The sequence below is a fragment of the Rhinatrema bivittatum genome, chromosome 4 (assembly GCF_901001135.1).
Source record: "Rhinatrema bivittatum chromosome 4, aRhiBiv1.1, whole genome shotgun sequence".
Classification (NCBI taxonomy): Eukaryota; Metazoa; Chordata; class Amphibia; order Gymnophiona; family Rhinatrematidae; genus Rhinatrema; species Rhinatrema bivittatum.
The window spans coordinates 272,279,768-272,301,879 of NC_042618.1; the positions used below are offsets into that span (position 1 = coordinate 272,279,768).

Below are 22,112 nucleotides of genomic sequence, written 5' to 3' on the forward strand. Positions count from 1 at the left end.
GCCATTACAATTTATTTATTTTTGGCTTTTCTATACCGACGTTCATGTAAAATATACATATCACAATGGTTTACAGTACAACAAAAACATTTGCTCAGGGCGATACAAAGAACAGAGATGGCTTTTAACATTAGAACGGATCAATGGTTTACAGTTCACATAATAAAATAGTAGTAAACGTTTTTAATTTCTTCTACATTGTAACATAGTAAATGATGGCAGAAAAAGAGCAAAATGATCCATCCAACTTGCCCAGCAAGGTTTTTAGGATTGTAACTGGATTTCCATGCAGATTACCCTAAGGGTAATGAGGCCTCATCCCAGCTGTAAAAGCAGGTGATGGCCAGACTTCCCCCTCTCAACTTTATTTATTTATTCTTTCTTGTAATGTACAGAGAGCCTGCCCTGGCTCTAGAAGCATAAGAGCCAACTGTCCCTGCCCTATCGCCATCATGAGTGAAATTGATCAAACTTCATTGAATGCAACAGCTAGATAGTTACACCATATGGGTTATGGTTTATTGTGCTTGATATACCACACATCTAAGCAAATCCAAGCAGTTTACATATTAAAAATCTCCATAATGGAGAAATTACTTACCTGATAATTTCATTTTCCTTAGTGTAGCCAGATGGACTCAGGACCAATGGGTATTGTGCTCTTCTGCTAGCAGATGGAAGACGGAGTCAGATTTCAAAGCTGACGTCACCCCTGCAGTAACCTCAGCTCTTCAGCATTCTCTTTGAAAAGCCATTGTGGATATATATTTGCTTAAATAACTTGATAAAAACTTGATTAAATCTTGAACTAATTTCCAAACTGGAGACCACCAGTGCACTCAATCAATTAACGCTGACACCGGACAAACTGTGGGTGTCTTGAACTAGGGGTAGGCTGCGGCTTTCCTGTATTTGCTTAGTCTCTAGGTTTGCTATCCGAGGTTCTCCTTTCTGGGGCAGCCGTGGGCGGGATGCTGAGTCCATCTGTCTACACTAAGGAAAATGAAATTATCAGGTTAGTAATATCTCCATTTCCTAGCATGTAGCCAGATGGACTCAGGACCAATGGGGTGTACAAAAGCTACTCCCAGATAGGGCGGGAGCCTGCTCGTGGCCCACTTAATACTGCTCTTGCAAAGGCTGCTTCTTCCCGGGCCTGAACATCCAGGTGGTAGAACCTGGAGGTGGTGTGTATGGAGGACCACGTCGCTGCCAGACAGATCTCGCTGGGTGACAGCAGCTTGGTTTCCGCCCAAGAGACTGCCTGGGCCCTCGTAGAATGCTTTCCTGTCTCTATGTAGGCCGTCTTGATTTCTTCTTTGATCCAGCGGGTTATGGTTGCCCGCGAGGCTGCTTCTCCTTGTTTCTTCCTGCTGTGAAGAACGAACAGGTAGTCTGTTTTGCGCACAGGTTCCGATCTTTCCAGCTATCGGACTAGGAGTCTGCCGACATTTAGATGGCGAACAAGGCGTGAGTCTTCAGAGTCCTTATGTTTATCTGGAGATGGTAACGAGATGAAACTGATAAACCACTGATAAACCACTTTTGGTAGGAAGGAGGGGACAGTGCGCAGTTGTATGGTTCCAGGCATCAACCTAAGGAACAGTTCCTGACAGGATAGTGCCTGTAGTTCGGAGATGCGATGAGCTGAACATATTGCCACCAAGAATGCTGACTTCAATGTTAAGAGGCATAGTGACAGACCGTATGTTGGTCTGAAGGAAGCCCAAGCTAGGAAGTCCAATACTAGATTGAGATTCTAGAGAGGCTCCGGCCACTTTAGGGTGGTTGGAGTTATTTAACCCCTTTCAGGAAGCAGGACAAATCCGGATGGGTTGATAGCCGGATTCAGTCCACTTCGGCTCTGAAGCAGGCCATTGCGGCAACTTGGGCCTTGAGGGAGTTGAGTGACAAACCCTTCTTCATACTGTCCTGTAGGAACTCCAGAATCATGGGAATTTTGGCTATCCGCGGGAGAATCCCACGGTCCTCACACCAAGCTTCAAATACTCTCCAAATCCGTATGTATGACAGGGATGTGGAGAACTTGCGAGCTCGGAGCAGGGTGTCAATCACGGCCTTTGAGTAACTGCGTTTCTTCAGGCAAGTCCTCTCAAGAGCCAGACCATAAGAGAGAATAGAGACGGATCTTCGTGGAGGATCAGGCCCTGTCGGAGAAGGTCCCTGTGTGGAGGTAGGCACAGAGGGTTCCCCGCATGGAGTCTTTGCATGTCTGCGAACCATGGTCGTACTGGCCAATCCGGGGCCACTAGTAGAACTAGTCCCTGTGATGTTCTATCTTGAGGATGACCCTGCCCAGTAGTCGCTATGGGGGGAAGGCGTACAGTAGGTCTTCCTCTGGCCAAGTCTGAACAAGAGCGTTGATTCCTTGGGATTGTGGCTCTCGTCTGTGGCTGAAGAACCTGGGGACTTGGGCACTGAGATGGGTGGCCAGTAGATCCATGGCTGGGAGGCCCCAGCAATTTACTATCAGTTGGAAGGCTGTGGTCGACAGCATCCATTCCCCCGGGTCTAGGCTCTCTCTGCTGAGGCAGTCTGCTGTCACGTTGTCTTTTCCCGCGATGTGGGAGACCGAGATCCCTTGTAGGTTTATCTCAGTCCATGCCATGAGAGGGTCTATCTCCAGAGACTCCTGCTGGGTCTTGGATCCTCCCTGGCGGTTGATGTAAGCAACTGTTGTTGCGTTGTCCGACATTACTTGAATTACTTTGCAGCGGAGTCTGTGGCTGAATCGAAGGCACGCTAGTCTGACTGCTCTAGCTTCCAGGCGGTTTATGTTCCATTCCACTTCTTCCTTGTTCCATTGTCCCTGGGCTGTCAGTCCCTGACCGCGGGCTCCCTACCCTCGCAGGCTCACTTCCGTGGTGAGCAAGATCCAGTTTGGTGGGGATAGGCTTACTCCTCTGCTTACGTAGTCTTCCTGTAGCCACCACTGGAGCTGAGTATGAACCTCTGTTGGTAGTTGGAGGTGAATTGAGTAGTCCTGGGACAGTGGGTTCCATCGTGACATTAAGGAACACTGGAGTAGTCGCATACGGGCCCTTGCTCACGGACGACCTCCAGGGTTGATGCGATGAGGCCGAGGACTTAAAGGTAGTCCCATACCTTGGGGCGTGCATTGGTCATCAATCGTCGTAATTGTTCCATCAGTTTCCTTCTCGGAGGAGGGAGGAAGACTTTGTTCTGTTTGGTGTCGAAATGGGCCCCCAGGTACTCTTAGTGATTGAGAGGGCTGCAGACTGCTCTTGCCCATGTTCACGACCCATCCGAGTTCCTGCAGTAGGCTCTTGACTCTGCTGGCCACCTGCCGGCTCTCCTTTAAAGACTTTGCCCTAATCAGCCAATTGTCCAGGTAAGGGTGTACCAGGATCCTTTCCTTCCTCAGGGTTGCCGCCATGACCACAATAATTTTGGTGAAAGTTCTAGGGGCGGTTGCTAGGCTGAAGGGTAGTGCTCGGAACTGGTAATGGTGATCCAGTATCGCAAAGCGCAAGAAGCACTGGTGATCCTGATGGACTGGGATGTGAAGGTAGGCTTCAGAAAGGTCCAGGGAGGTTAGGAACTCTCTCGGTTGTACTGCCGTTATTATGGAGTGAAGAGTTTCCATGCGGAAGTGTAGAACCCACAGATGATGGTTGATGTTCTTGAGATCCAAGATGGGCTGGAATGATCCTTCCTTCTTGGGAACGATAAAATAAATGGAATAGCGCAATGTATTTTGTTGGGGCATGGGAACCGGAGTTATTACCTTCAGACTGAGTAGTCTTGTTAGAGTGGTTTCTACTGCCTGTCTCTTGGAGTGGGAGTGGCAGGGTAACATCATAAATTTGTTTCAAGGGATGCTGCGGAACTCCAGAGAGTAACTTTCTCACATGATGTTTAGAACCCATTTGTCTGATGTTATCTCGACCCATCTTTGGTAGAAGAGGGCAAGTTGACTCCCTATATCCTTTTCCTGTGGATGGGTCGGCCCCTTCTCATTGTGGTGCATGGCTGGAACTTGCCCCTGGGCTTGCTCCCCTCTTGGTCTGTCTGTTCCAAAAGGGCTGGGGCCTTCCGGAGGGACGAGGTGTCTGGAACTGTGCATTCCTGTAGGGTCCAAAGTGCTGCGATCCACTGCCCTTGGATCTTCTGGGGGAGGGACGCTGAGATAGCAAATGTTGCTTACCTGATGTAACAGGTGTTCTCACAGGACAGCAGGATGTTAGTCCTCACAAATGGGTGACATCGAGGATGGAGCCCACCACGGAAAACTTCTGTCAAAGTTTAAGAGAACTTTGACTGGCCCCTACTGGGCATGCCCAGCACGGCACTGACCCTGCAGCCAGCAGGGGTCTCCCTTCAGTCTGATTTTCAAAGCTACAGGCAGTGCCTAAAAAGTAAAAATAAAACGAACCCAACACCGCGGGGTGGCGGGCGGGTTTCGTGAGGACTAACATCCTGCTGTCCTGTGAGAACACCTGTTACATCAGGTAAGCAACATTTGCTTTCTCACAGGACAAGCAGGATGGTTGTCCTCACAAATGGGTGAGTACCGAGCTGAGGATGTCCTGACTTGCACCAAATGCACCCAACGGCGTGCAACAGGCACAACAACTGGGGTGGAATTTGGGAAAGGGCATCCGCACCCTACCGGGCAGGTGGAAGGGTGTTGGTACATCAGGTTGGAAAAAGGTTACGCAAGACAGATTGGCCGAAGATGGAGTCCTGTCTTCCAGCTTTGTCCAAACAATAGTGGGCTGCAAAGGTATGGAGAGAACTCCAGGTTGCAGCTTTGCAGATGTCAGGAAGCGGCACCGATCGAAGGTGTGCCACTGAAGTCGCCATGGCCCTCACCGAGTGTGCTTTAACACGGTCTTGAAAAGGAATGCCAGCTTGCTCATAGCAAAAAGAAATGCAGTCCGCCAACCAGGAGGAAAGAGCCTGCTTACCCACAGGTTGTCCTAATTTGTTAGGATGGAAAGAGACGAATGATTGAGTGCTCTTCCTGTGAGAAACTGTACGGTCTAGGTAAAAAGCTAGAGCCCGTTTACAGTCTAGGGTATGCAGAGTCTGTTCTCCGGAGTTGGAGTGGGGCCTGGAAAAAAAGATAGGTAGTATGATGGATTGATTGATATGAAACTCTGAAACTATCTTAGGTAAAAATTTAGGGTGAGTGCGGAGTACCACCCGATCCTGCAGGAGCTTAGTGTAAGGCGGATAGGTAACTAGGGCCTGTAATTCACTAACCCTGCGAGCTGAAGTAACAGCCAATAGAAATAACACTTTCCAAGTGAGATATTTCAAGTCACAGGAGTACAGAGGTTCGAAAGGTGGTTTCATTAGACGACTAAGAACCAGATTAAGGTCCCAAGATGGGGCCGGAGGACGTAAGGGTGGCTTCAGATGGAGCAAGCCCTTAAGAAAGCGTGTTACCAGGGGTTGTACTGAGATAGGACCACCCCCAATACCTTTATGGAAGGCGGCTACCGCACTGACATGCATTCTAATGGAAGAGGTTTTAAGACCTGATTCAGATAGATGCCATAAGTAGTCCAAGAATTTCGAGACTGGACAGGAAAGGGGATCAAGGGACTGAGAAGTACACCATGATGTGTACCTTTTCCATTTGTATGAATAGGATCTTCTGGTGGAGGGCTTTCGTGAAGCTATCAGGACACGAGAAACTGAGTCCGAAAGGTTAAAAGGCTGAAGGACTAACCTTTCAACATCCATGCCGTCAGGGACAAGGCTTGGAGGTTGGGATGGAGGAGGCATCCGTCGTTTTGAGTGAGGAGATGCGGGTCCTTTCCCAAGGGAATGTGCCTGCGGATGGAGAGATCCTGGAGTATGGGGAACCATACTTGGCGTGGCCAGTAAGGTGCTATCAGGATCATGGTTCCTCCGTCCTGGCGTAGCTTCATGAGAGTCCTCGACAGAAGAGGAAGTGGAGGGAATGCATAAAGCAGACCGGTTGCCCACTTGAGGGAGAAGGCACCCCTGGGCCGAGAGTGTTGGCTCCGAATGAGAGAGCAGTAATTGTCCACTTTGTGGTTCTGAGGGGACGCAAAGAGGTCTATGTAAGGATAACCCCACTTGTGAAATAGAGAGGTCGCTACTAAGGGATTGAGTGACCACTCGTGTGGTTGGAAGACACGGCTCAGTTGGTCTGCCAATACATTGTCTACTCCCGGCAGGTAGGTGGCCCTGAGGTACATAGTGTGGGAGAGGGCTTCTGCCCAAATCTGCGCAGCCTCCTGACACAGAAGGAAGGAGCCTGTGCCTCCCTGCTTGTTTATGTACCACATGGCCACCTGGTTGTCCGTTTGGATCAAGATGATCTGATTCGATAGGTGAACCTGGAAAGTTCTGAGCGCGTAGCGGATTGCTCGCAGTTCCAAGAAATTTATCTGGTGTTTGGCTTCCTCTCGAGACCAGACTCCTTGAGTTTGTAAAAAATCTACATGGGCTCCCCAACCGATGTGGGATGCGTCGGTGGTTAGGATGACCTGCGGATCTGGTAGGAGAAAGGGTAAGCCCTGAAGGAGGTTGACACGATTTGTCCACCAGGTTAAGGACAGGCGTAGCGCTTATGTAATCGTGACAATGGAGGACAGAGGCTGAAAAGCTTGAATCCATTGGTGTCGCAGAGTCCATTGTGTAACTCTCATGGCTAGTCGGGTCATGGGAGTGACTTGAACCGAGGATGCCATGTGTCCTAAGAGAACGAGGAACTGGCGAGCTGTGGCTGTGGTTTGAGACTGGAGCTGGCGAGCTAAGGATATTAGGGTTTGAACCCTTTGATGAGGAAGGTAAGCTTTTGCCTGTAAGGTGTCCAAGTCTGCCCCAATGAAGGATAAGGTTTGAGATGGGACTAAGCAAGATTTCTCGTAATTGACAAGAAACCCTAAGGAAAGGAGTGTGTGAATTGTCAATTTTAGGGAGGATTGAGCAATCTGTTGGGTGGAGGCCCTGATTAGCGAATCGTCCAGGTAGGGGTAGACGTGGACACCTTCCTTCCTGAGGAATGCTGCTACCACAACGAGGCATTTGGTAAAGACCCGTGGTGCAGATGCCAGGCCGAAAGGTAGTACCCGGTATTGATAATGGTCGCGGCCTACCAGAAACCGCAGATACTTGCGATGAGATTGTGTAATCGCAATGTGGGTATAAGCGTCTTTGAGGTCGAGAGAGCACAGCCAATCTCCCCTTTGCAGCAGAGGGAGAAGCGAGCCCAGGGTTACCATCTTGAACTTTTCTTTTTGAAGGTACTTGTTGAGGGCTCGAAGGTCCAAAATGGGACGTAGCCCCCCTGATTTCTTTGGTATTAGAAAGTACCTGGAGTAGAATCCCTTTCCTCGTTGAGAGGGAGGGACGGGTTCTATAGCATTTGATTGTAGAAGAAGGGATACTTCTTGTTGTAATTGAGTCAAATGGCTGGTTAGACTCCATGCTTGAAGAGGCGGGGAGTCTGCTGGAAGAGTGACGAAGTTGAGGTGGTAACCCTGTGCGATAATCGCTAAGACCCACTGATCTGAGGTGATCTGTATCCAGTGTTGTAAAAAATGGAACAGTCAACCTCCCACAGGGATGTCTGGAAGAGGGGTTTGGCATGTGCTCCCTACAGGGAAGTCAAAGGCCCGCCGCAGGCCCTGGGGGTGGGGCTACAGTAGGTCTTTGCTTCCGAGGCTGGCGTGGCTGAGCTCTGTTGGAGGACCGTGCAGGTCGAGGCCTAGCCGATGGAGGATAATAACGCCGTGGACGAAAGAACGACTTTTTAGTGTCCTTTGGAGGTTGTTTGGAGGGCACCTCAGCTGGAATGGAAGAGAGCTGTTTCAACGTCTCGTGGTGATCTTTTAATTCAGCTACAATTTGCTGAATTTGTTCTCCAAACAAATTGTCCCCTAAGCAGGGTAAATCAGATAGACGGTCTTGGACTTCTGGGCGAAAGTTGGACGACTTTAACCAAGCCCAACGTCTGGCTGAGATTGCTGTGGCCGAAACTTTTGTGGAAGCATCAAAGATGTCATATGCTGTTCTAATTTCGTGCTTCCCTGCCTCAAAGCCTTTGTGAAGAAGGGCTTGAAGCTGTGGTTGATATTGTTCCGGCAAGGTGTCAGCATAGTCTTGCATCTGCTTAAGGATGGCTCTGTTGTATTGAGTCATGTAAAGTTGATATGAAGCTATGCGTGAAATCAACATAGCTCCATGATACACTTTCCGTCCCACACTATCCAGGAATTTGTTGTCCTTGGTAGGTGGAGTAGAAGAGTGTGATTTCAGACGCTTGGCCTTCTTTTGCGCGGACTCGACCACAACAGAGCGATGATCTAGTTGAGGCTTCTGAAATCCTGGTGCTGACTGAACGAGATATGTTGAGTCAGCTTTCTTGTTAACTGGGGAAACAGATGAAGGAGATTCCCAGTTTTTCTTCAACAGATCCAGAAATACCTGGTGAATAGGGATGGAAGCGATGATTTTAGGAGCATCCAGAAATTGGAGCAGTTCCATCATCTTGTGTCTGTCATCGGTTTCAGATTGAAGCTGAAAAGGTACAACTTCCGACATCTCCTTCACAAAACTAATAAAAGAAAGATCCTCAGGAGGAGAACGTTTTCTACTCTCTGTAGGAGATGGTGGTGAAGGCAAATCGGTGTCAGAAGATGTATCATCACCCCAGGTATCGTAGGGATCCTGTGTGGGTTGAAGCCCTGAAGGACCTGGTTGAGGATCCGAAGGCATCGAGTGAAATCTCGAAGGCATCGGTGCTGAAGGCGGAATTGGGTATGGCATCGAGGGCTTCGGGGGTGCCGATGGAATCGGTGCCGGTCTTGGAATTGATGGCGCCGAAGGATAAATCGGTGGAGATATGCGAAAAGGCACCGATGGGACCACCCCGGAAGGGGGAATCAGGAACGGTGTTTCTCCTGCCGATGAGAATCCTGTGGGAGACGGTGGAGTTGTCGGTGCTACTGGAATCACCGATGGAAGGGCCTGCATGAGTGCCTCCATGCGATGCAGTAGCGGTGCCAGCGCTTCCACTAGAGGCTCGGTGGTCGGTTCCCTCCTCGGTGGCGGAGTCGGTGCCGGGGTCGGTGCCGGAGACGGTGCCGGAATCGGTGTCGGTTGGAACCTTCGCATCGCTTTCTCGATGGCCTCCTGGACCAGCCGGTCCAGTTCTGCCCGGAGACCAGGGGTAACGATACCCGGCTCGACGGGAGAGGGAGGCTGAGGCAGAGCCGGAGGGACCACCGTAACCGGTGGGATCACGGCTCCCACACCCGGAGAGGGTGAGGGTTTCCTCGGTGCCTGCGATCGAGACGTGGACGGTGCCAGGTCGGACTGAGGCTTTTTTGTCGGTGGCTCGGCCAGTACAGAGGTCGATGGCTCTGGATCCTCGACGGGCCGAGACTTGTGCCGTCGATGGCGATGTTTGTCCTTCCGATCTCCTCGCCCATCCGGGGAGGGGTCAGGAGTCGACGGCCGAGAAGTCATCGATGGAGGACGGTCACCGGAGGGTTGACGGTGATGGTGCAACTTCGACGGTGCCGGTTCCGATGACGTCGATGCTATTGATGGCGTTGGGGTGGGTGCATGGAAGAGGAGCCCCATCTTCTCCATCCTGGCTTTGCGACCTTTGGGCGTCATTAGGGCACATTTAGTGCAAGTCAGGACATCATGCTCACTACCCAAACACAAAACACAAACCCTGTGGGGGTCTGTGATTGACATAGTCCGGGTACAATCCGGACATCGACGGAACCCCGTCGCCATGGCCTTAGGCCAAAATTTAGCCGCGGGATCGGCAATTGCCAACAGGCCTCGAGGGCCAAAATCGACAGAAGTCGATAAAAAATGGCAAAAAACTTACCGGATTCCACGAAGCTGAAAAACATTTGTCGAAGGGAGACCCCTGAGGGGCAAATTTTCTTCGGAAAGAAAAGTACCGAATTCCTGTCAGGAACGTGGTAGAAGAGCTCCTTTCACCGCGTGGCAACTGCTGCGCGGAAAAAAGAAGACTGAAGGGAGACCCCTGCTGGCTGCAGGGTCAGTGCCGTGCTGGGCATGCCCAGTAGGGGCCAGTCAAAGTTCTCTTAAACTTTGACAGAAGTTTTCCGTGGTGGGCTCCATCCTCGATGTCACCCATTTGTGAGGACAACCATCCTGCTTGTCCTGTGAGAACTTTTACTCCTATCTTCCGGTAGCCGAGGCACTGGGGATTCGCCCCATTTGCTGGCTAACTTCTCCAATTCGCTTCCGAACAAGAGAGATCCTTTAAAAGGCATTCTTGTGAGATTCACTTTAGATGTTGCATCCGCAGACCAATTCCGTAGCCATAGTTGTCTTCTGCTGCCACTACCAAGGCAATGCCCCTGACTGAGGTGCACACCAGGTCTGAGCTTGCGTCAGTGAGGAAGGATGTTGCAGGTTCCATCATCTCACTGGTATACGTTCCGTAATTATTTGCCTCTCTCTCGAGGGGCAAGCAGGAACGAGCCAACAGTGAGCAGCAGGAAGCAATATGCAGTGTCATTGCTGTTGCGTCAAAGGCCTGCTTAAGGATGGATTCCAATCGTCTGTCCTGAGAGTCCTTCAATGCAGCTCCTCCCTCAATGGGAATTGTTCGCTTTGAAACAGCAGAGACCATAGCATCCACTTTCAGGAAACACAGGTGTTCCTTGGTCACAGGTTCTAGAGGGTATAGGGCTTCCAAGGCCCAACCCCCTTTGAAGCTGGCCTCCGGGGCATTCCATTCCAGATCAATCAGTTCCTGGATGGCTTCCATCATTGGAAAGTAGCATGAGGCCTTACGAAGGGACACCAGGATGGGGTTCTTCTTTGGTTCCGCCATAGGGTCCGTGCCCGGAATACCCAGCATCTTCAAAGTCTGGGAAACAAGGGCTAGTAATTCGTCCTTGTGGAAGAAGCGAAGCATGGTTCATTATGGTTCCATTCCTGGAGGGATTTCTCCTTCTTCCAGGGAGTCACTCATCATCTGAGGTGTCTGGGTCCCTGTTAGGGAAGTTCTTGGTTAGGCGAGGCATGTCTGGAGGCATCCGAGCCAGGCCGGGAGGATCTTGTGCTTCCGGTAGGGCTTGAGCCTGGTGCGCAGCTGGGGCTGACTGCACCTGAACAAAGGCTTGCAGCCCTTGGAAAAGTTCCTCCCAGGAGAAGGTCCCTGGGTCCATGTTGATCCCAGGGGGAGTTGGAGTAGGGGCCCCAGAGGTGCCCTCCTGTGGTGAAGCCATTTCGGAAATGCATGGGTCAGGGGAGCAATCGTCAGTAGTTCCAGAACCATCTCCCGACCTTAGGGATCCAGGCTTTGGCTCCCCCTGGGCTTCTTCACAATGTTGACATAGGCAGGACTCCAATTCAGGCTGCGCGGCTCTTATGTGGCAGGCTGTGCAAAGAGAGTGCCCTCTGGCCTTCTTGGGCGCCAGTGCCATTGACTGAGTTTGCGTGTGTGGAGTTGTACAAAAACGTGGCTGTGTGTAGTTATGCGCACAGGTGTGCCCAGTTGTGCGCGCCGTTGTGCGCACAGCCATGTGCGCAACTGTATTGGATGCACGCAAGTTAGGCGCCTTGGCCGTCTGGCCTGCCCCGAGCGTACCTCCGGCCGAGAAGGGAAGATGGCGTTGACGACCCCTGCGTGTAAGATGGTACCTTCCGAGAGTCTCCACGTGTGTAGACCCTTGCACCGGTTCAGGGCCTAGCCCAACCGAGGCTGCTCAACCCGATCGGTGCTCCCTTTTAACCTTGGTGGGACGGATCTGGTACAGCAATCCAAGCTCTGAAGACCGGAGACCTGAATTTAAAGATTTTTTTCTTACCTGGTCTCGGCGCTTACCGATCGTGTGCCGGACGGTCTCCAGCTGCGGAGGGAGAGGGAATTACCTTCACCGCCGCACTCGTTTCTACACCCACTGCATTTCAGCCACACTGGGGGCTAAGTCCACGCCAGGAACCGGCTACCGGACCAAGGCACACCTCTGAGGGATATCGGAGATCACCTCAATAATTCTCGACTGGGGGAGGGACCCTTAGATATCACCGCAGGAGAGCGGGGCTCTATGTTCCTTAAGGTAAATTTTTGTTTCTTCTTGCTGTAAAACACAATTCTAGTGTGTGGGATAGTGTCCGCATCTGCTAGGAGACGGAGAGATACTGAAGAGCTGAGGTTACTGCAGGGGTATATCTAGAGTGACGTCAGCTTTGAAATCTGACTCCAACTCCCATCTGCTAGCAGAAGAGCACAATTCTCATTGATTCTGAGTCCATCTGGCTACACGCTAGGAAAGTGTGGTTTTTCCATGGCAATTTGATAAGCAATGGACTTAAACATTTTTTTTTTCATTCTAAAGATTTGCGATTCTTGGGATATAAAATTTCCATTTTTCCCTGACGTTGTTATGGGGACTCAAATCCATAGGAAACTTTTCCTTATTAAAAAATCAATAGTTTTAGCATTAGTTGCTACCGTCTTGCTTAAATTTCCTCAGGAAACTCAAACCTCTGCTCCACACCAACGATTTCCGAACTGTAATCCAGACTACTATGCTGTCAAAACTGGACTATCGTAACGCCCTCCTACTCGGCCTCCAGATCCTCCAAAATTCCATGGCCAGAATCATAACAAACACCCGCAAAACACAACACATCACTCCAATTTTAAAAGACCTGCACTGGCTGCCTATCTCCTTCCGTTCACAATACAAAACACTCACCATGCTTCACTGCTCATTATACCAACTCAATCACACCTGGCTGGAAGAAATGCCTCGCTTCCGCACTTCCAACCGCCCCACAAGAAGTGCTCATGCAGGTACCCTACACATTCCTTCCCTGAAGGCTGTGCATCTGTCCCTCACCAGAGAAAGGGCTTTCTCCATAGCTAGCACCTACCTCTGGAACTCCCTCCCCCCTTCCCTCCGAATAGAACCACTTAACAAATTCAAAAAAGGAGTCAAAACATGGTTCTTCAAGCAGGCATACCCTGACTCAACCAATACGTAGACTTCTCCTAAATGGACCTTTCTAAGAATCTCCACTACCTGCCCTCCCCCGCTCCTCCCCCCCCCCTCCTGTGCCCCTCCCCCCTTGCTCTTCTCCTTTTCCATCTGTGCCCCTACCCTCCCCCCCTGGAACTTTGCTGCACTTCTTAACCCCTATACCACTTTCTCATTGTTAAAGATAAAGTTTTCTTAGTTTGTACAAAGTTTCTCTTTCTTTCTACCTTTTTCCTCTATAGCTATTTAGTTCTTTTATGTTATTATATATAATCTCAGAATGTTTTTACGATGCTTATATCTTACACCATTTGCGTTTAACTATGACATGTTATTCTGTTCATTGTATTTTCCTCCTTTCAGTTCAATGTAAGCCAGTATGATGTGCCTCACGAATGTCGGCAAAGAAAAGTCGATAAATAAATAAATAAAATACATAAATAAATAGATTTCCATGTAATGAAATTTGCAGGTGCTATGTCTTTTTTTATCCCATACAACTTGCAAGTTTTCTGCAAAATAAATCAGTTCTGGATAATGTGAATGCTGTCAGTTGAGACAGTTAGTTTGATGACTGATAAATTTCTTTTTATCATTATCTTTTTTCTTATTTCCCCCATTAATGTGGCTTGGTTGTATCAGCTGTGCTTTTGTGAGCTTTTTCTCTCTTTGTTAATTCATTTGCTTTTGTTATATTGCTTCTTAAACTGCTATAAACTTACTTAAAATTATCTTGAATGTTCATTTAGAAATGTAATAAAGATAAAGTTTTTAAAAAGTACATAATTATGTAATAAACCATAACAGTTAGGTACATATAACCAAAATCAGAGGTACAAATATCCGGTCTAATATATCATGTCGTGTTTTTGTCAAGACAATAAGAAAGAATGTGAAAGTGTAATACTGAGAACATGAGGTCTATTTTGGATGTGGCATGTTGACATTCTGTTATGAAATATTTATGATCTGATATGAAGTTCACATCACCTTATTTGAAAATGTGTTAATCATATGAATTAATCTAGTTACCTACACCTAACACTGCAGGAGTTTGTAGGTATATATTAATAACAGATGATCCCATATTCATCTCTTCTGGCTCTGAAAGTGGTAATAGATTTCCCCTGATGAAACCGGGAGATATGACAAAACAAGGGTCCTTTGTAGGGACTTTTCTAGAGATTTTTCTCTATAAGGATTTTCCTAGGAACTTTTCAACAAACCTCTCATAGACGTTTGTGATGAATATTTATTAATGTAAAATTTGCATAAAAGTCATTTTTGTGAAAGAAGTTGTAGTACCTTGGGTTTTAAGATTGAAATAGCATTTTTTTTCCTGAGATATTTTCTATTTGGCCATGTTTTTATAATTTTTGTATATTAGGTTAGGGTTGTAACAGCACTTGTGCTGAGTTAGTGACTTTGGGGGATAAATTAAGCGATATATATCTGATTTGTGATTGTTATATAATTTAAACACTTTAAATATTGAGAATGTTTCTGAACATAATAAAAACATTCTAAATTTATTTAAAGATGTTTATAATGGGTTATTTTTCTTTTTGATTAATAAACCATAAGAGTAACAAATCAATACATAAAAACAATAAAAACAGAGAATAATCTTCATCATGCTAACTGTAAGATGTGCCAGTTGGATCTCTTGAATGCACCACTAACTGGTTGTAACTGCTGCTCTGTGCAGGTTATTCCCTTGCATAAACGTTTCGCCAAAAGTTGCCATAGGTTAACCCAGGTCTTCATTTCTATTCTCTAGCCCAGCAATTCTCAACCAGTGTGTCGCCACACACCGGCAGGTGTGTCGATTGCTACCCACAGCCAGCGGAGCCAGAGCCACTGGTCACTGGCACCGGAGATCAGGCCGGCAGGGCCAAAGAAACTAAGACTGGCGCTGCTGGCCACCACTGGAGACCAGGCCAGCGGGACCGAAGACCTGAAGATCGATGCTGCTAGCCGCCAGCAGCAACCAGGCCAGCAGGGCCGAAGAAACGAAGACCGGTGCTGCTGGCCGCTGTCGGAGACCAGGCTGGTGAGGCCGAAAATCGGAGCCACTGGCTGCTGCCGGTGGGGCAGAAGACAAGCTGTTCAGCTGGGGGCCGGTGTATGTGTGTGTATGTGTTTTGTGTATGTGAGACAGGGAGGGTGCTTGTGTGTGTGTGTGTGTGAGACAGGGAGGGTGCTTGTGTGCTTCAATGTGTGTGTGTGAGAGAGAGAGAGAGAGAGAGAGAGAGAGAGATGGAGCATGTTTTTGGCTGGCTGTGGCTGTGAGAGAAAGAAGGGGCATGTGTGTGATTGAGAGCTTGTGTGTATGAAATAGAGGGAGTATGTGTGGTTGAGAGAGACTGGTCAGAGAGGTGTCGTGTGTATGTGTAAGAGACTAATCATGGAGATGACTGGTATGTGTGTGTGTGTGGGTATGAGAGAGAGAGAGCGAAAGAAGAGATTGGTGGTGGTCCCTAAGGAAGAGGACCGTGAGGACAGCTTCAGCAACTACTGCTGCTTCTGGTGTGGCCTCCAAGGGAAAGGAGTAGAACTGCTGGAGAGGGTATGTAAAGGTGGCTTTTTAAGTTCATTTTTCTTGATTGACTGCCATTTTAATTATTGGGTATTATGTGATATGTCTGCTGTTTTGAAATATTTTATTGGTGTTTGAAGAATTTTTAATAATTTTTAAGAGTTTTTAATTGTTAGATGTTGTTCTGTTCATCAGTTGTTTTGAAACATTTATTCATATAGTTTTACAATTATTTCTGTGTGGGAATCTATAACAGCTTGGCTTTTTCTGTTTTCCTAATTGGAGGTGTATTGGTGTTTAGGGCCTGGTTTAATATTGTAGTGTTGCCTTTTTATAGGTAGGGCTGTTCCTTTTGAATGCATGCCATAATGCAGGTGTAACTTTGTGTGGATTACTTTGTGTGCATTATTGCAGATCCTGGTACTAAGTTAGGTAATATATTTCTGTTTCCATTTCTCCAGTTTTGTACTGCATGCAGAGTGGCTTTTTTGGGTTTCCATTCCAGTTTCTGTCTCCATATTTGTAATTTGTGGTCTTTCTGTACTTGATGAAGGTCGATCTTGCGTGTATGACCGAGGTGAGAGATTTAATTAGCATGTAGGCAAGTAAAATACCTCATTTTATTTGTTGTGTTTTCTCAATAGCACATGCATTGGTGGTGAACTACTGCCTTTTTATAAGTAGGGCTACTACACCTGGTAAAGGGAGTTTGTGTTGCTGTTATTGAGATAACACCAGAATATCTTTTTTGTATGGTGAGTTGTATGGGGAATGTTCTAGTTCTGCTTTATACCCATTATTGAGGGTCGGGGGTGGGGTCAGCCTTGTGACTGTCATGTGTTCAGTGTGTCATGCATGTGGGAACTATTTATTAGGTGTGTCCTGACAGAAAAAAGGTTGAGAACCACTGCTCTAGCCACTAGTTAACCTCTGTGTTCATCCCATTCTATCTTCACCACCTCTTCCAGGAGGGCATGCTAGACATCTACCACCCTTTCTGTGAAAATATTTCTTGAATTTACTACAGAATGAACCCCCTTAAAGCTTCATATCATGACCCTTAGTTTTACAGCTTCCTTTCCACTGGAAAAGGTTTGATTCATGTGTATTATTAATGTCTTTCAGGTATTTAAATGTCTATATCAAATCCCTCCTGTCTCTTCTTGAAACTTTTACTGCAGGCTATTTTTTCAGCTAACTATATAAATAATATATAGTATATATATTCATCACCAAAGGTGCAAACACCAGGATCATCTACAAGGCACAGTTATGGCTCACTGTTTTCTCAAATTTCTTGTGACTGAAAAGAAAATGTTCATACCTGGGTTTCTAGCTCTGTCACCTCCAAATTCAGCTTGTTTAGGTGTTTGTTCACAAAAGTGATCAGTGACTGTACAGACAAAAGAAAAAAGAAAAATCCCTTGTACTTGTTACTGCACAAAACTGTCATATGTTCCAGATTTAATTTAAAAAATAAAGTAAAACTAATGCAAAGAGTAGCCTACGAGTGATTATAATATGGGATTTTGGTCACTTACAAAACAGTTTGAGGAAGGTATTTAGATCAGTATTAACAGTGAAGGTACCATATAAGGCTACAAACCCACTAGGGTCTGCATTTAATCTTGGTTTACAACAGCATGGATCACTGCTCCCTAATAATGTAAGCCCTTTTCAATTTTACGCTATATCTAGCTTAGTGGAACCTAGGATCACAATGTTCCCACTTCTACAGGAAAATTCAGCAAGTTGAGCATACAAAAAGTAATGGTTCTGGAAACTCAGTGTGCCTTAGTATATAAATGCAGTCTATGCTATCAGCTTTCAGGGGAGCTCTGTTTGAAATTGAGGCCAAATAACAGATACTTTCTCTATTATTTTGTATACTACATCCCAGTGGTATTGTCTCTCATTTATTAAGGTGCTAGCTACATATCACAAGAAGAATAAAAGTAACTCCTATCAAAGCCAAAACACGGGCAGTACATTTATAAAAATGTATCTGCCATGCATAGATACACAAATCATTTCTTTCTTTAACTTTTTGATGGAGACCATGTAGTCATATACCTACAGAACTTGGTCACTTTAGGCTCTTTTCTGAAAGGAATTATGAGGAAATGTAGCTGCAAGGATTTACTGTACTGTGTGTAACGGATTAATGCAACAAGTACACAGCTGGGGCTCAATTATTCTTCAGTCCTATGTATTAAAGAAGGAAAAACATTGCAATGTGATGTGCAGGCAGGCAGTGCAACAGCATGCCAGGTCTGACTTCCTAGCCTTAACAGAATCTAATATATGACAAGAACAAAACATATATACATTACCTTTTTAACTACACTCAGTTTATCTGGTGCATGATCAAACAGTGTGTCAAAGGCATCACGTTCTGATTGAAAGATAAAACAAAATTATTGTAAATTAATTCTGATGCTACTAGTAACATTGTATTAACAAATCAGGCAAATTTCTTCCAAAAACTGCTTTTTTTTGTAGAATGCTCAGGTTAACATCTAAAATGCAACTTTATTTTCTATCATTTCCTGCTTTGTGTTAACCCAGATCCATCATCTCTTAAATTATAATTAATTCCACTTGAAGTAAACTCTGTTGTTCTTCATATTACCAACGATTATCCCTTTGATGATAGGACAGAGCAAAAGGAGTATTGTTCTATACCAGTGATGCTAAAACCGGTTGTCAGAGGCCTTCCAGTCAGTTAGGTTTTTGGGATACCCCGATAAGCATTACTTTCAATGCATATAAATGTATTTCATGCATATTCATTAAGGATATCCTGAAAACCCAACTGGCTAGGGGGAAGCCTGAGGACCAATATGTTTAATATAGCACAGTAATCAACACAGAGGGGAAAATCTTTTATAAGATCAGAGTGTTTCTCAGACAGTCTCTTATTTGTAAGATTTCAAGCTTCTCTGCTCAACTCAATTACTATACCAAAGCAATTAATGTTTCCAATGGTTGTTCTGGATTTTGATTTCAGATTTAATTACATGTCTTTTCCAAATCCGAGCTCAAGGTAAGCTTCATTCAGGTACTGTAGTTATTTCCCTGCCCAAGCAAACGTACAATCTAAGCTGTATCTGAGAGAATGAAGGATGAAGTAACTTGCTCAAGGTCACAAAGAGAATTGTTGGGAGAAGCATAATTTGAACCATAGCTTCCCTGGTTTTCAGCCTACTGCTGTAACCCCCTAGACCTGATATACTCTGACTCCAGTCATGTGACCACCTACAATGTACCATGGGTTTTAAGCTGCCCTCTTGTTTGTTTCATTGCTTTTAAATCAGCATGTATTTATCCAATATGACGACAATTATCAAAATCTGCAAGATCAAAAACAGAAAGTATGGATTTTTGTGTTTTATTTGCAGTTTGAGAAAACTGACTCATGTTGCTAGCCTAGGCATTGCCTATATGATTTTAAAAACCTAGACTGCACTCCCATTATCTACTAAGCGATAAAGAGTTTATAATGTGCCGCAATCTCATTAGGTTTTATTAGTTATTATTTCACAAAAAGGACAGATTGAACCATTTTTTTCTCCTCAATAGATCAGGCATTACTTAGCTTTCTTCTACCTATGTACAGAAATGTGTGCCTATTACTGGCTGACGCTAACCAAGCCTAGCAAAAAAATGAAACTTATGAAAAAATGATAAAACGAAAGAGAATTTCAAACAATACGCATCCTAAATTTATCAGAAAAAAAACAGCATTCTAAGAGCATTATTTGTAAAGATGGTGTGGTTTGAGATTGATAGATCGCGTGACAAATATTCCCCTATCCAGTTTTTAAATTAACATTGGTTTTATAATACAAATCACAAAATGTTGTTATTGCACTCAAAATAAAGTGTTACCCATGGTTAGGACTTGTTCTAACAGAGTTCATTTAGGCTTGGTTCAAGGAATGTACCAAGACATGCATCATTAGATTTCAACCTCACACTCTGCTATGCCCAAATGCCCTTGTCAGCAAATTCTTGGCATTGTGAAATTAACAGACCTCTCTGAGAATGCATTTTTTTTATCCTGATCTTCCCACATATAAAAATATGGAAATTAACAAATATGAATTCACAGGAAAATTGGTTAATATTACCTAAGAGTTTGATGTTTGTTACAAAGCCTAAGAAGCAACCAATGAATGCAATAAAATCCAATAAAAGGCTGGAAACTTAAAAATCCTAAATCTAAAAAAAGCGGCCTAATGAAATCAAAGCCCATTTACCACAACGTCCATATTGTTGAAGATATCACACATGGCAAAGTGAAGGAACTTTAAGCCAGCATTCTTGTAATCATATATTCATTCCAAAAGTGCCATTTTTTTTTTAATGCAACAAAAACTGAAGTACTCTCAAAAGTCCAGAACTGATCTGTGTAAACTTACAAACATTTTGAGGTCTATATCAAAAGTGACTTAGCCAGACAAATCTAGGGATTTTAAATTTTCTGCCTCCACGTTATCCAGCTAAGTAGGTAGCCAGATAAAATTTATTCAGATAACTTGTAGATGTTCTGGGGTGTTTTAGGGTGAAGTATAGTTATGGCTAATTTTGTGTTCTGTAGCTTCCGATTGTTTGATAATGTAAAAAATATTTACATTCACTATTGTGACCAGAGAAAAATACCCACTGGTTTTGTGAGTGTGCGCACACAGTTATAGAAATGACATCCCATATACAGCTGTAGTATATAATCCTGCGCAACCCAAGCAGTTTATCATGACCCTTCTTTCTTATGGCTTGGCAGTTTCCTTTTGCTCCTTTGGTTTCTAGCTCAGTTAGAACCAGGACTGGGATCTGGTGTTCCGAGTCTTCATTCACAACTATCCAGGGATTCTCCCTGTATTTTCTATCCCTCCCAACTTACATTAGTCCAATCATTGTAGTGACAGTCTTTGGTCGGTGCCACACAGGGCTCCTTCTGGAATCCTGCAATCAGGAGCCCTAAATCCACTGTTGTGCGATTACCTTGACTTCCTCCCCCCCAAAGAACATAAGAACATGCCATACTGGGTCAGACCAAGGGTCCATCAAGCCCAGCATCCTGTTTCCAACAGTGGCCAATCCAGGCCATAAGAACCTGGCAAGTACCCAAAAACTAAGTCTATTCCATGTTACCATTGCTAATGGCAGTGACTATTTTCTAAGTGAACTTAATAGCAGGTAATGGACTTCTCCTCCAAGAACTTATCCAATCCTTTTTTAAACACCGCTATACTAACTGCACTAACCACATCCTCTGGCAACAAATTCCAGAGTTTAATTGTGCGTTGAGTAAAAAAGAACTTTCTCCGATTAGTTTTAAATGTGCCCCATGCTAACTTCATGGAGTGCCCCCTAGTCTTTCTACTATCCGAAAGAGTAAATAACCGATTCACATCTACCCGTTCTAGACCTCTCATGATTTTAAACATCTCTATCATATCCCCCCCCTCAGCCGTCTCTTCTCAAAGCTGAAAAGTCCTAACCTCTTTAGTCTTTCCTCATAGGGGAGCTGTTCCATGCCCCTTATCATTTTGGTAGCCCTTCTCTGTACCTTCTCCATCGCAATTATATCTTTTTTGAGATGCGGCGACCAGAATTGTACACAGTATTCAAGGTGTGGTCTCACCATGGAGCAATATAGAGGCATTATGACATTTTCCGTTTTATTCACCATTCCCTTTCTAATAATTCCCAACATTCTGTTCGCTTTTTTGACTGCTGCAGCACACTGAATCGATGATTTCAATATGTTATCCACTATGACGCCTAGATCTCTTTCTTGGGTTGTAGCACCTAATATGGAACCCAACATTGTGTAATTATAGCATGGGTTATTTTTCCCTATATGCATCACCTTGCACTTATCCACATTAAATTTCATCTGCCATTTGGATGCCCAAATTTCCAGTCTCACAAGGTCTTCCTGCAATTTATCACAATCTGCTTGTGATTTAACTACTCTGAACAATTTTGTGTCATCTGCAAATTTGATTATCTCACTCGTCGTATTTCTTTCCAGATCATTTATAAATATATTGAAAAGTAAGGGTCCCAATACAGATCCCTGAGGCACTCCACTGCCCACTCCCTTCCACTGAGAAAATTGTCCATTTAATCGTACTCTCTGTTTCCTGTCTTTTAGCCAGTTTGCAATCCACGAAAGGAGATCGCCACCTATCCCATGACTTTTTACTTTTCCTAGAAGCCTCTCATGAGGAACTTTGTCAAACGCCTTCTGAAAATCCAAATATACTACATCTACCGGTTCACCTTTATCCACATGTTTATTAACTCCTTCAAAAAAAGTGAAGCAGATTTGTGAGGCAAGACTTGCCCTGGGTAAAGCCATGCTGACTTTGTTCCATTAAACCATGTCTTTCTATATGTTCTGTGATTTTGATGTTTAGTACACTTTCCACTATTTTTCCTGGCACTGAAGTCAGGCTAACCGGTCTGTAGTTTCCCGGATTGCCCCTGGAGCCCTTTTTAAATATTGGGGTTACATTTGCTATCCTCCAGTCTTCAGGTACAATGGATGATTT

At 45.3% G+C, this 22,112-nt stretch overlaps 1 protein-coding gene across 1 annotated transcript in view; it reads right to left on the reverse strand.

The window, feature by feature from the left end:
• PARVB (parvin beta) overlaps nt 1-22,112 on the reverse strand; it is a 465,356-nt gene that overhangs the window by 85,022 nt on the left and 358,222 nt on the right. Inside the window, 2 exon segments of the mRNA XM_029600119.1 lie at nt 16,871-16,939; nt 17,880-17,941. Of these exon segments, the coding sequence (XP_029455979.1) occupies nt 16,871-16,939; nt 17,880-17,941 (131 nt within the window).